The sequence below is a fragment of the Mizuhopecten yessoensis genome, unplaced genomic scaffold (genome assembly GCF_002113885.1).
Source record: "Mizuhopecten yessoensis strain PY_sf001 unplaced genomic scaffold, ASM211388v2 scaffold10089, whole genome shotgun sequence".
Lineage (NCBI taxonomy): Eukaryota > Metazoa > Mollusca > Bivalvia > Pectinida > Pectinidae > Mizuhopecten > Mizuhopecten yessoensis.
This window is the reverse complement of record NW_018408373.1, coordinates 168484-183448: the sequence shown is the minus strand read 5'-3', so window position 1 is coordinate 183448 and position 14965 is coordinate 168484. Positions and strand designations below refer to the sequence as shown.

At 36.2% G+C, this 14965-nt stretch overlaps 1 protein-coding gene across 4 annotated transcripts in view; it reads left to right on the top strand.

Annotated features, from left to right (window-relative positions):
• The window catches only part of LOC110459507 (meiosis inhibitor protein 1-like), an 89346-nt gene extending 77223 nt beyond the window's left edge, over positions 1 to 12123 (top strand). For 3 of the 4 annotated variants that reach the window (XM_021511801.1, XM_021511805.1, XM_021511803.1), the window contains 16 exons: positions 806 to 936; positions 1443 to 1548; positions 2165 to 2276; positions 2520 to 2568; positions 2943 to 3067; positions 3311 to 3457; positions 3847 to 3918; positions 4264 to 4360; positions 6032 to 6130; positions 6534 to 6644; positions 6857 to 6999; positions 8247 to 8480; positions 8898 to 8979; positions 9923 to 10038; positions 10758 to 11120; positions 11653 to 12123. In XM_021511801.1, coding sequence (XP_021367476.1) covers positions 806 to 936; positions 1443 to 1548; positions 2165 to 2276; positions 2520 to 2568; positions 2943 to 3067; positions 3311 to 3457; positions 3847 to 3918; positions 4264 to 4360; positions 6032 to 6130; positions 6534 to 6644; positions 6857 to 6999; positions 8247 to 8480; positions 8898 to 8979; positions 9923 to 10038; positions 10758 to 11120; positions 11653 to 11742 — 2077 coding nt within the window. In that variant the 3' untranslated portion in view covers positions 11743 to 12123. The remainder of the gene's footprint in view (positions 1 to 805; positions 937 to 1442; positions 1549 to 2164; positions 2277 to 2519; positions 2569 to 2942; positions 3068 to 3310; positions 3458 to 3846; positions 3919 to 4263; positions 4361 to 6031; positions 6131 to 6533; positions 6645 to 6856; positions 7000 to 8246; positions 8481 to 8897; positions 8980 to 9922; positions 10039 to 10757; positions 11121 to 11652) is intronic. The other variant, XM_021511804.1, reaches the window with a different exon arrangement.
• The last annotated feature ends 2842 nt before the right edge of the window (positions 12124 to 14965 follow it).

The following is a 14965-nucleotide window of genomic DNA, read 5'->3' as shown; positions in this document are numbered from 1 at the left end:
AAAACAAGAAAGCTATAGGGGTTGAACTCGGGACCAAGTCTGCATTTTAGCAATGTTTCCATAATATACAGCATTTGATATAGCACCCTATCTAGCTAACATCAGCGACTCTAAAACGCTTTACAGTACATAGATATACAATTAACACAATTAGCATACATATACATAAATCAATACAATTTTTGAGGAATTTGCAGGAGCTGCCTTATCAGGCACTAACTACTAGTCCTATGCCACCTGGCTAATATCTCCCTATGTGTTTATGCCTGCCTGTGTGCTGGAGATGTAATGTGTTCTGTTTGTAGAGAGACCGTGCTTCCAACGGCATCATTTATATTGCCACCTCACTTTAATGCTACAGCACAGATACCGCAACATCCACCCCAGACCATTTTATACTCCACCTGCATGGAAGGCCAGAGTGTTAACCACTCAACCAATTCGTCCATGCAGGAATTATACAAGTGCAGCATATATCATAATGAGTGTCCAATTTCTTTTGGGTGCAACATCTTCTATTTATAGAAGGGAGAATACTCCAAGACAAGAGAGATTTGAATGAAACTCTTCTTTGAGAATTACAACTGATGCAGACTGGTACCCATTGCCTTAAAGTACTGTTGTGTCTTGCTAAAACAATGTACATTGTAAAAGGACTTTATGGCCAATGATAAATTACTTTTAGGATATAGCTAAAAATATATTTCATAGTATTGTGTTGCGTATATTTCTAACATATAAAAACACTGTTTTGAAGATATTCCGGGTGTTACATGATGTCACTGTGTATGTCAATATGTTGTAGTGTGACCAGGACGAGTAGGAGTATGGTAGCCGACTGTTTACTGGTGATGTGTCAGGTGTTACACGACAGGGACAGCCCCTCAGTACACCCGTTTCCAGTCTGGACCTCGGAAACCTTGGAGGGCATACAGTGTAGGTACCCATTTGCTCCCTGTCAGGATTGTTCCAATCAGTGTATATGTATGTTCCCATGAGCTCCTTCTCAGGACTATTTTGTAATGAGTAGTTAACCATATGCTCAGGACTTTCCATACTGTGTATTCTTCCATATGATCCCTTTAAGGGTTAATATTCCATACATATACATTATCTCTTAAGAATATCCCGTACAGCTTGGGTATCTGTGGGAAAAATCCATATTCGCAAATGTTGCCCTTCGCATATGATTTCTACAGATGGCCTACTGTGTATTAATATTCAATGTCATGATAAAAATGTCCCCATTATGATGGATCAAAAAGTCAAAAAAAATAAACTGAAGTGAAAATTTCCTGGTATACATTATTCCATACCGTGTAGGTATCCATACACAGTATACAGTAACATGCTAGAGGATACCAAGCTTTTGAATACACCACAGGTTTATACCAAATACATAGAGTACTTTCCACTCATATTGCTATTTGGTTTCATTGCAGATAGACTTCAAGATCTACCAAGAATTGTCTCACAAGTTTCTCTGAAGATCGAAACCAAGACTGTGTACCTGTTTCTGTTGTATCATGCTTTCAAAAATGATGAAATGTATGTACTCTATATTTAAAATTGCTATTTCTTAGCAAAATACCCACGAGATATTCTGGTAGAATCAAATAGTCATAATGCCATGTTTGTTCCGTTCTGAATTTGACAATTACACTGCTTTTTCCAGTCTACTAAGCTTTTCAAACGTTTAACTAAGGCTATCAACGATTAAAATCAGACCCTTAGTTACCTATGTTACTGGTAAAATTAGATAGCAGTTTGTTACTGGTAAGGATATGGAAGTATTTATGTTACTGGTAAAATTAGATAGCAGTTTGTTACTGGTAAGGATATGGAAGTGTTTATGTTACTGGTAAAATTAGATAGCAGTATGTTACGCACTAAGTGATGGCTTCTTCAGTTTCCAAGAGTTGTCTGTTGTATGACTATATTACTGGTCGACAGAATGATACACCCCCATTGTGTAATGGAATGAATGTGTCATTGATAATTAAACCTCTTTAATGAAAAGTGATTGGTTAAAAAACGTTTATTTTCCAGGCTATTGTAAAAAAAAATGTTAAATCTTATTGAAGGTATCAAAAAAGTTCAGATTATTGAAAATATTTTACTCTTACTGTCAATGTAAACTTTGATGACCACCTTTCCTTGCCAGGATACTATCTGGGTTGGACTTGCAGACTGTTCTTAGGGAGATTTGTGCAACAGAAATAGGATTAGAGGAGTTGTCTCCCCTTGCAAAGAAACATTATATTTTTCTAACAGCTGTAAGTCTAGTGTACTTTAATGTGTCTTTTCAAATGTTCACACTTCCATGAAAAGTGTTGTTTATAGGTGAAATATATCAAATATTGCATCAAATCAAACCAAATTATTGTAGATATCCTTTTTGAGAATTCCATAGAATTCATTTTGAAATTTGAGAATTACATGTGACAGAAACAAAATATGCTTTTGGAGTCTCATACAGATAATTGACTTATGTTGTTATCCCGTTATTTATGTTATAGATGGCTTTTTGTCTGAGTGCTGATTCTCAAGATGAACAAGATAATCAAAGTGAGTTAACCATGGTTTTGGAATTGATCAATTTCCTTGTTAAGTTTTTCTTGATGTTCCAAAAGGCATAGGTTATACCTTTTGTCAAATCATATGTGACGAAGATTCAAGATTTAACTGTGAGAGATAACCAGGTTAATGTGTTTTTTTCTTTACCATTTAAATATACATATTTAAAAATGAAAAATATTTTGGTCAGAAGCTTAAGTCAGGTATGTATTTTACCTGTTTCATGTAACTCATGTCCAGACAACAACAGGGAATATTTTAATGCTCATTTGGTCCTTTGCTGAAGGGTGATACATGCCCAGTGTTCCTCTTGTGATTTTATGTATTTGAGTGGTATCTGATGATTTATTTCCTTGTATACACAGTAACTGCAATTTTGTCCAAGCTGCTGACAGAGTGCTCAGTTGAGGAATTGTATACTCACCATCTGGCCGTTCTGCGCTGGACATGTCAACACCAGCAGCTCAGCAGGACTTGTGCACACAAAGTGGTGAGTAAACTAAGCAAGCAAACTATAAAAAAAAAAAGTGATGGAGTAAGCACACAAAAGAAGTGAGCGTCACAAAGTGGTGAATAAAATAAAATAGACTAAATAGTGAGTAAACCACAAAGGGGTGAGTTAAGTACATAAAGTGGCAAGTTGAAGTATAGCAAATGAGATTGTAAAATCAAATTTGAACATAACTATCTAGAGTATGTTCAGTCTACTACAAGTAAAATTCTGTGTTGACAGGTAGAGGCATGGCTGGGTCGTCTATGTGGCCCTTTTTCCCAGGAAGACCGAGACCCTGGGGGAGCGGAGGTGTGGCTGAGAGACCATCCTGATGTTAGGTCCCTATTACAGCTCTGTAGGGAGAAATGTGTAGTTGACGTTCTCCAGGTAAGATTGTCAATAACATGCTCTCAAAATGTTAAAACAGTATAACAAGATGTTTATTGTTTGTCACTTTTTTTTCAAGAAGATTCTTGCAGTCAAACTTTCTACTTTCAAAAGACTGATAACCTTATCAATCTCTGCAGTATTCTAGATACAGTGACTGTGAAGCTCAAAATCAAAAGGACTCTTCATAAATATCAAGAGTATTTGAATGGATAATCAACTTTGCAAATGAAATATTACACCAAATAGTTGTAATGATCTTTTAAACTTTAAGTTATCCACAAACAAAAGCTTTTTCCTTATTAAGAATCTGATGCTTTATCAGAAGTTGCAGAATCTCTTTATTATTACATAACTTAACACCATGCTCTGTTATTAAATTGTTACAGAACTTATTTCTCACATCAAATGAGGCTGTTCTCAGAGTTACTAAGTACATCCTGTGTAGTTTTGCTGACCAGGTAAATAAAAAATAAAGAATCATAGATGATCTTTTATTATTACGATAGAGTGTTTTTAGTGAATACATCAACATCAACATTGCAATGGTGATAACAGATTCAAATAATTCTCGTATGAAATTGAGATATTTTTGTTTTGAGATCCTGATATATTGATCATGTGCCTTTAATAAATTTAACATTTACACACAATTGTACTTATTTTTTCCACAAAAAGCTTTGTCCATAAAATACAAGGGAGAATGATGCTGTCTGCTCATTTTGTCTTTTAAATTCTGTTTGTAATCAAAAGATCCTTATTCTACAATATCATGTTGACGATTTCGGAAATGTTCTTTTGATTAGGTGATTGATCCTGATGAGAGGACAGACTACCTGTTATACCTTAGTGGACGCACTGCTGACTCTCTACAACAGATGTTCCTGGACAAGGGTCAACATGGTCAGTATGGAGCAATATTGTTCATGCAATTAATAATGGGAAAATGCTTTAAAAATAAATTTAGTCATCAACATAAAAAATCATTCTTTTCAGTAACAAATTTTATAGTTGCATATGTCAATCAGTTTCTAGCTCCTATTAACATTTAAGTTTTAATTGTCCCAATCTACAACATGGTCATATTGGTGTGAAAACATGTTAATACCCTCTGTCTATCCGTGTCTCAAGTCCCGTATCTATTTAATTGCTACACAACCTTTGTCCCAATTTTCCGTACATTATATGGAATGTTTGTTTACCTGTGATGGGTGTAAAGAAATACAATTTTGATTTACGGCATTTTGTAGGATTGATGGCCCTTTTTTCGTCTTTAATGCACAGTTGTTTGTCCATATCATTTTCTAACCGTTTGGTGTAGGATTATAAAATTTGGTATGGTAGTACCCCTACTTCTCAGAGAGATATAATGGCATGCACCAAAACTGAGTCACTCTGGCCTACTTTTTTTTTTTTTATATATCTCTGACCTATATTACATTAAGAATATATTCATAGAGTGTCTTCCTTACTCTAACTAAGAGGATTATTACCAGAACAAGGTCACATTGACCTTCTTTTACAATTTGACCTACAAATCACATTGCATTAAAAAACTGTCTGGAGCCTGTCTTTACCACCATAACACACAAGCTACGGTATTCAAACTTGCTATGCTGTTATATCTGCAATATGATATTGTCCCCCATAGACTGCTTTTGATTATGTGTAGAGTTTAGGACCAGTATGATTGGTCACACAGAGACAGCTTTGGTTATTTGTATAGCTTCGGATCAGTATGATTGTCCCCACAGACTGTTTTTGGCTATGTGTATAGCTTAGGACCAGTATGATTGGTCACACAGAGACAGCTTTGGTTATTTGTATGGCTTCGGACCAGTATGATTGTCCCCCAAAGACTGTTTTTGTCTATGTGTAGAGCTTAGGACCAGTATGATCGTCCCCACAGACTGTTTTTGGCTATGTGTATAGCTTAGGACCAGTATGATTGTCCCCCATAGACTGTTTTTGTCTATGTGTAGAGTTTAGGACCAGTATGATTGGTCACACAGAGACAGCTTTGGTTATTTGTATAGCTTCGGACCAGTATGATTGTCCCCACAGACTGTTTTTGGCTATGTGTATAGCTTAGGACCAGTATGATTGTCCCCACAGACTGTTTTTGTCTATGTGTAGAGTTTGGGACCAGTATGATCGTTCACACAGAGACAGCTTTGGTTATTTGTATAGCTTAGGACCAGTATGATTGTCCCCACAGACTGTTTTTGGCTATGTGTAGAGTTTGGGACCAGTACGATTGTCCCCACAGACTGTTTTTGGCTATGTGTAGAGTTTGGGACCAGTATGATTGTCCCCACAGACTGTTTTTTTTCTATGTGTAGAGTTTGGGACCAGTATGACCATTCACACAGAGACAGCTTTGGTTATTTGTATAGCTTCGGACCAGTATGATTGTCCCCACAGACTGTTTTTGTCTATGTGTAGAGTTTGGGACCAGTACGATTGTCCCCACAGACTGTTTTTGGCTATGTGTAGAGTTTGGGACCAGTATGATTTTCCCCAAAAAGGCTGCTCTGACTGTGTAGTTTATGATTAATATGTTTGTCCCCACAGAAGCTGGTCTTGAGGCATTACTGGTTCTCCATCTATTCTGTAAACAACAAGTTCAAAACACAGCTGTATCTACTTCTGACATCAAAATCCTCTACCATGGTAAGTCACAGCCATCATAGAATGGGATATGAACTAGCATATGAGCCACATGGTGCCATTCCTTAGTGGAATGGGCAGTAATATATGGGGCAAATAGTTCTGTCACAATCACTGAATTGTGAATGGAGTGAGAATTTTCCTATTATTCTAACTGTTACATTTCTATATCTCAGTACAGCATAACATCTTTCCATACTATGACTAGACCACTTCGCATATTTGCCCTTATGCAGACTTACCTGTTTTTTTTGAAAAAAATTAAGATGAAGGTGGCTATTTTGAATTTAATCTTTGATTCTATAAAATGTATGCACACAGATAACATTAAGACTACTATTTACTATGGCTACAACCAAAAGTTGTTTGGTGGTACTGCCTTTCACAACAAGTGTTGTTTTTCCAGTCACCAAGTTTGCTGGATGTAACACCACCATTCCGATGTCTCTGCTACTGACCTGTGTCCAATACATCCAAACGAGTGTCCAGGGGCCTGACACAGCTTCTACACACAGAGGTGGGCACACTGTTATGTAAATATATATGGTTTACGTTTTAACTCTTCTGTTGTTTTGGTGTTTCAGTGCTGTCATTTTGGGAATTCAATGTTGTTTTGGTGCTTCAGTAGTGTTTTGCTGGTCAAGTGATGTTTGGTCTATCAATGTTGTCAATTTTTAGTATCAAAGCTGTCCTTTTGACAATTCAGTGATGTTTTTATTATTGTTTCAGTATTGTCCTTGGTGATACAAAATGAAGACATGTTGGGTAGATTGGAGAACCTGTGTGCCAGTACTAACCCCACTCTAGCCTCTGTGGCTGTCAGTGTCGTGGTGCAAATGGTACACTATACATCTAGCCTGTCACAACATCAGGTATTTACCAATTTTGGCCTTTTTATGTCACCTTTTGTCCGGCGTTGTCGTAAAATTTCAAAAATCTTCTTCTCAAGACCCAGATATGGTAGAATCAAATACTCTTCTTAGATGGAAGGGTCTTAAGGTGCTTTACCAAAATTGTGAATTTCTTGACCCTGGGGTCTCACGTTTCCCCCTGGGGAGGGGGTAAACTTTACTATAGTTTATATAGAGAAATCACATTTTGGACCAACATTTGTTTAATTTCCATTGGAAGTAATTCAATTTAGGTTAGCATTATCAGTATTAGGTAGCAGTTTGATAGTAAGCACATATCAGCCCTGACTGACTCCCAGGGGCTGATGGGTGGGGCAATAAAGCGTCAATTTGACTGAAATTTCAAAAATCTTCTTCTCAAGACCAAGATATGGTAGAATCAAATACTCTTCATAGATGGAAGGGTCTTAAGGTGTTTTACCAAAATTGTGAATTTTTATGACCCTGGGGTCTCACGTTTACTATAGTTTATTTAGGGAAATCACATTTTGGACCAACATTTGTTTAATTTCCATTGGAAGTAATTCAATTTAGGTTAGCATTATCAGTATTAGGTAGCAGTTTGATAGTAAGCACATATCACATATCAGCCCTGACTGACCCCCAGGGGCTGAGGGGGAAGGAGGGGGCAAAATTTATTATGGTTTATAATGGCAAATGATACTTTGAATATAACATGTTAATAACTTGATTTGAATTATAACCTTGAGTTGACAGTGTGATACTTTGAAAAAATTGAGCCAGCCCTACCCCCAAGGGCTGTAGGGTGGGGCCCAAAGGAGTCAGTGTGCTAAAATTTCTTCATTTTCCTTGTTTAGAATCAGAGGTGCTACTTTCAAATACTTTTTAGTCTGAAATCTGTATGCTAGATATTGAATAAGGTGGTTTTATTGTTTTTTGTTACTTTGAATAATATTTCTGTTCATGTTAAAAACAAAATCAACTCTCTGTATAAATATATCAGGTGATCGTTAAGGCTCATGGGCTCTAGTTTATTTATCTATTATAGACTTTTTTTATTTATTAATTATGGACTTTTGTTCAGGTAAATAATACCATTTGAAGACTCACCTGGCTCAAAGGAGACATTTTCCTGTACTGAATGTTCAATTTGTTCTGTAGGTTAATACCGTACCTTCACAAATATGCTTTGTCTGACCATGTGTGAAGAATTTTAAATGGTCTGACCCTGTGTGGCAACATTACAGTGTACCCGGCCCATGAAGATGGACTTTTTGCCAATAAGCCAGTACCTGGACACTGACCACCCTGCACTTCTACTCACCCGACTGGACCTCCTGTGTGTCCTGTTCCGGTACCACTTCAGCAGCAGTGTGCTGATTCTGGCCCACACACAGCGCTACCCACCACACCCTGAATGTCCCTTCACATCCCGCGAGATCCGTGAGGTCTACCTCCATCTTCAGCAGCTTGTGCTACAGGTCAGGGGCCAATATGATGAGGATTAACGTATAGAAATTTGATGATTATTAATGTATTTGCCTACAATTTCACCTCTTGAAATGGAATTCTGCATTATCCAGAATGTTGAATAAACCAGAACAATTCACTGTGGCCAGATTGTATGTATAAGTTTGTACCAGTTTATATAAATTAAATCTCTGTAGTACAGATACCTACCTATCAATTCCAAATAAAAACATTGAACCTGGTTCAGCCAAGTTTTACTTTTATAAACTGTATTGAATATCTGAGTGTTGATATGACATTCAGGGATGGAAATTGAAAAATAAGACACAAGTGTCCTTGACACAGAACATGTTACGTCCCTGATAAAGGCAGTGTTGTAATGAGATGATATATATCGTACTTATCCTTGTGTTCCTGGTCTGTTGTAGGAGTTGGTCGAGGCCAAGACTTGTTCTGTCCAGTGTATACAATCCATCTTGTGTTACCTTCATACTGTTGATCCTACTTTAGGTAAAGTTATCTCAGGGCTGGTGATAGCCTCCCAATGATACAATCAATAATTTTAGAAGATATTATTAGCCTCTTTTTAAAAATACTGTAATTGAAGATGTTATTTAGACATATGTACTGATGTTATATCTGGAATTACATTACAGATAACAAGAGGCCCAATGGGCCTGCATCGCTCACCTGGTATTAATCTCACACTTGTAATCTTAAAAGTGGACTAAAATACAGCTACAGGCAGAATATTAGTGTTTGATTCATAAGAACCTATTAAAAGATTTAAACATATGACGCCTGTGACCTTGAATGTCGAACAAGGACATCAGGTTGAAAGTGGATCAAGGTCATTCATTTGAACAAACTTGGTAGCCCTTCATCCCAGCATGCTACAGGCCCAATATAAGTACCCTGGGCCTTTTGTTTATTGAGAAGAAGTTGTTTGAAGATTTTATGACATCTGACCCCAGTGACCTTGAAAGTGGGTCAAGGTCATTCATTTGAACAAACTTGGTAGCCCTTCATCCAAGCATGCTACAGGCCTAATATCAGTACCCTGGGCCTTTTGGTTATTGAGAAGAAGTTGTTTAAAGTAAAAAGTTGACGCCGGACAGACGGACGACGGACGCCGCACCATAACATAAGCTCACTTGCCCTTCGGGCAGGTGAGCTAATAAAAACATTGTAAAATCCCCAAATCTTGTGTTATAGATTCCCCTGCCATTTTAGTGGGGTGGGGGCATGTCTGCTCCGTCTCAATTCCCAATTCTGTGTCTTTCTTAACACTTTTTCTAGTACATAATTAAGATATCGCTGATGAGTTAATCAGTTTTCAAAAGACAAATAAGTTCCAAAGAAATGTCCATATTGCTAATAAGAGGAGAGATGTTTTTGAATCCAGTTCTGAAGGTGCTTATTAAAAATTCAGTGTGTTGCTTTACAACTTTAGAACTGCACCTAAGGACTCATCCATGGAACTCCTTAATGTTGGAGGTGATGTTACAGACATACAACAACCCTGGTGATGAGGAAAATCTACACAGTACCATCCTACTAGTACAGCAGGTTAGTATTCAGTATTCGATCTACTCACAATTCAAGTATTATCGCATATGTGATACTTTCTCAACTTTCATGATATGGCCTTGCACCAGCCATGTGTTAAAATTCCTCATAATGCACCTCAGGTACAAAGTTTCTTATTTACCCCCTCTGTTCAGAATTCTACTACCTATGTTTTGTATAAAGAAAATGTCGAAACCGGTCCAAACTGAATCCAGAAATTGCATCACTGTCATTTCAAATTTTACACAATTTGCATGTTGTTGCTTACTGTGCTGTTAGAAATGTTGGGTGGCTGTAGAGAGAAGATTCATTACTGATATTAGAATTAGAAGATTTAATAGGGAATGCTGGAAAAAGGAATAAAAGGAAAGGTTTTGTGAAGAAGCTAAGTAGATCTGTGTAGAATCGGAGCACAGAGAAAAACAGACAGGGATTGGTGGAAATATGTGTGTGTTATGATAGGAAATAGTGAATATTTTACTTCATTTGTCATGTTTAACAGATATTGTTAATAACAGTTTAATTACATATGTATAACCAATTAGATATCATACCCCTTATCAGCCCCAGTTATCGGCCCTTACGGCCTTCCGCCCCTATGTCTGATATTGCTACTCTTAGGCTGATGAGAGGTATGATATCAAAATTGTAAAATGATCTCTATTTAATCACAATATTTTGCCATAACAAATGACTAAGGTAATGCATTTAATCCTAAGGTGTTGTATGGGAAGGGAATCTCCTCACAGCTGGTATCTGGGCAAGGGACACACTCACAACTGATGTCTGGTCAGGGGCCGTCCTCAAAGCCTGTGTCAGGTCAGGGGCTGTCCTCAAAGCCTGTGTCAGGTCAGGGGCCGTCCTCAAAGCCTGTGTCAGGTCAGGGGTCGTCCTCAAAGCCTGTGTCAGGTCAGGGGCCATCCTCAAAGCCTGTGTCAGGTCAGGGGCCATCCTCACAGCTGGTTTCAGGTCAGGGGCCATCCTCACAGCTGGTGTCTACACTACTGAACTTTTTACTGCATCAGGATGTGACAAACCTCAGCCCGATGATCAGGCACAATATACAGGACCTTATCAAAAAGGTACATAATTAGAGGGAAGATTTCTTCCAAATCAGTTATATTTGTTAACATTAAATTCTCCATCAATCACTTGAGGTTTCCACACGCCCGTCTTATTGGATAAACCTGCTAGGAATTGGTAAACATTTTTGATAACCACCCTGGCAGAAACTTGTGATGGGTTGTTATCAAGTTTATGTAACTCTCGGTAAATCTCGTATCTTTATACAATTTGGAAATTAACTAACGATATTTACATTGTAGATAAACATGATAACAAACCACCACTTGGGGAACCTCTATTTAACATGCTCTGCATTTTTTTTTTTTTTTTTCATATCATGTAAGTTTTCTTTAAACAATGTTTCTTCCATGTAGATATTAATTAGTGTATCACTTATTTCAAAGAATAGATCAGTCCTAACAGAATATAATCAGTGAAAAATCAAAAGTATTTGCATGTCTATCATGTCAAGCTTACCAAAAATTATTCATTATGCATGTAAGAAGTGAACATTCTTTGTGTAATATAAATGTATTCCTTGTTTCAAAGGTGATGGAAATCCTTTCGGAGGAAGTGCTTTCCAAACACAGGGATGCTCTAACAGCACTGCTTCAATGTAATGACCAAGGCATAACTTAACCTCACAAACTCCCAAACCCAGCCACACTACAGCATTGAACTTCATTGATTATAAAAAGGCGGGATTCAATACAGAAAAGAGCCAAATTTTGTTGTTAAATGAAGCAATGACGACCATCACTCTGTGAACAGGAAATCTTATGCTTCACCCCTTTTTATTCTCCTCTGTTAAAGTCAATTTAGATTGTTTTTGTTATGACCAGGTTGTTACATATTATCATTCTTGGACAGTTGAGATCACATTGAAAGAAAGAGCAATCAACTTCACAAACAAAATAAAAAGTTGTATCTGCAGTTTTGTTTTCCTTCCTTTCTGCTGTATTGGGTATAATTTGTCCAATGTTTGTCTAATTTGAAAACCTTCTCAAACCAAACTTTCAACTAGATACCATTCAATATAAATATGACAATATATTTATGAATAGAATCATTGCTTTAGAAAATCAAGTATAAAAGAAACTAGTTCAGTTTTTCAGTGTTGACTCTTACTTTTCGCCAAGTTCATAAATTTCCGTTTTAAAATATTTGATCAACTGGTGTTAAAATATTTCTCAAATTAAAGTGACTCGTGTCTTTTTCCCAGCTCTGGCACACAACAATCATGAAACAGACTTTAAGCTCAAGTCTATTTATCATAGAAATGGGTCAAAATTGTAAAACAATTGTACATGAAAATAAAATGTGGATGTAGACTTGTATATCTGAATCACAATCTGATACAGCACTGAAAAATGGAACAATATTTGTATTTGATCTCAGAGCCAGGACTGAACTCTTGTCAACACTGACAACAAAATATTCAAATAACTAAAACCAAACTATGATCTAGATCTGTTGATGATTTTATTATTGTTTTTGAGTGTTCATATCACAACTTGTCCCTCAGTAGCCGTTACAGGCATGGGATAGGAAAGATGAACAACTCTTGCGTATGTCCAAAATACACTCAATTCTCACGTGTTAAGCTTTGCCAAAATGGTCAAAGGCGGTGATATTTCATTATATTATAATGGAATATTTACAAATAATTCCAAGGGGAAAATAAACAATCAAAATCGACCACAAACACTTTTACACACTTCAGTATAAGCACCATTCTCATTATACAGTGACTTTAAATAAAAAAAAACCTCTCGATACATAAATAAAATTATATATACATTGTATACAAATAATTTCAACAAGCTTCACCTTTTCTCACTTCACAAACTAAGTTTCTTTCAGTGGCGTCAATATTGTTAGCGATATTAACCACTGTACAAAAAACAGCTTAATACAAAATACAATCTTGGTTCACTGCACGTATGAAGGAACTGAAAACCTGCGATACTGTTTAATTTGATTTGAGATTGAGTAATGTGTGATATTGCATAATGTTATCATTATCAATTTATCGTCTGATTAAGCTCCTCCACCCCTACAGTGCTATTATGGCTTTCTCACTGAAGTCGTATGGCATAGACCATTAGGAACGGTGACATGATTATATCATGTCCAACCTGTACATCATGAAATGAAGAACAAATCAATTAATTTAGTAATTAAATCTGGTTAAAAGAACATAATTTTGTGTTTCAGACATTTGATAGAACTAACATATGCTCATATTTTTCTCTCAATAAAATTTGTCAATTTTCCTCAGTTTATTAGCAGACCTTATTACCTTTATTATCAATTATGTAAGATGAAGTCCATTAATGATATGTTGAAATCATCGGATGAATAATGCAACAATACACGGGGACACTGAATTTCAGTTGGGACATGTTATCGTTTAGAAAATGAACTGGCTTGAGACATATTTCAACTCCGAGATGATAGGTAGGGACTAGAACAACCAATGCCCTAGAACATTGAGAAGTTGAGCAAAACTACACACAAAAATACAAACAGTAGAAGTAGACCTTTTGTGAGGGAATGTGTGGTGACAGGTAACAACTGGTCCACCACATTCGTTACACATCAATATCATGGTGTCAGATGGTCAGTTACATATTAACAATATTTTAATTAAAGAGAAACTTCTTTGAGGTGTAGACACAATGTTTTAATCAAATTCTACCTATCTCATTATTTCTTAGAATGTTTATTTATACATGCCTATCCTAGACCTCGGAACCCATTTTTGAATTTGAAGTAAATAGTGACATTTTCACATTATAAATACAACACCAATGGAAAGACTTATAAATAGAACCCTAATTGGACAAGTTTTGGAACAAAGAACTTGCACCAGTTATTCAGATCATTGGAAATATAAGGAAGGTATCTACAGTACATCTTGCTAATAAATACTACTTTTCACATAAAAATTCTTTATGCAGCCTGATTTAAAGTTGGTACTCCAACCCAGCGTGAAGATAATGTTCTTGCTTACAAGGAAACCCAGCTGAATGTCCTCAACAATAATTCAATGCCCAGCCTGGTATTTTCTTGCATTTAATCTTTCAGACAAATAGCTGACTGTTAAAATATTTTTCCTTTTCTATAAATATGTTAAAATTTTAAAATAGGCTTACATTATCTGTAACCATTACAATTGGTATATGATTAATTTGTATGTACCATGTATGAACCAATGACGAAATAAAATTATAGGCAAGTCCATTGCACTATTTCACCAAGTTTAATGAAAAATTAATATTTAACAACAAAGATAGACAGAGTATAAGCATAAGCTGTGTGACAAAAGTAACTTAATAAGAAAACAATATTTACCATTTGGCACTACTTCTAGATATATGAAAAGTTTTCTGTTATAGTGGCAGTATTGTGTAATGCTTCAAAAGGAATACTATATATGCTTGAAATTACAAAAAACATTCCTTTGTTGGAAATTTGTACATGAACAGGTATTTATAACAATTGTCAAGCATGCAAAAGGGAAACTCAACTTAGAATGAAATGAATTTGATGATTATTATGCTTTAAATGACTGGAAATTATACTAGATGAAGCCTATTGGTGACGAAAACCTTTCATTCTTTGGTCACTGACTAGATTATGACATTCCATGGCTTGGCAGGTTTGTCAAGGGTAATTACAGAGTCACCAATAGTAGGTGCATTTGATCTCGATGACAGGAGAAAACCATACCCAGATCAAGTGAGAATCTGATTAGTGATGTGATCCTTCCAGATACATACCTGTCTTACCCTGAACATGTATTACTTTTACAAATCTTACAACACTGATGTCCATACCATAAAACTATTTTGACATT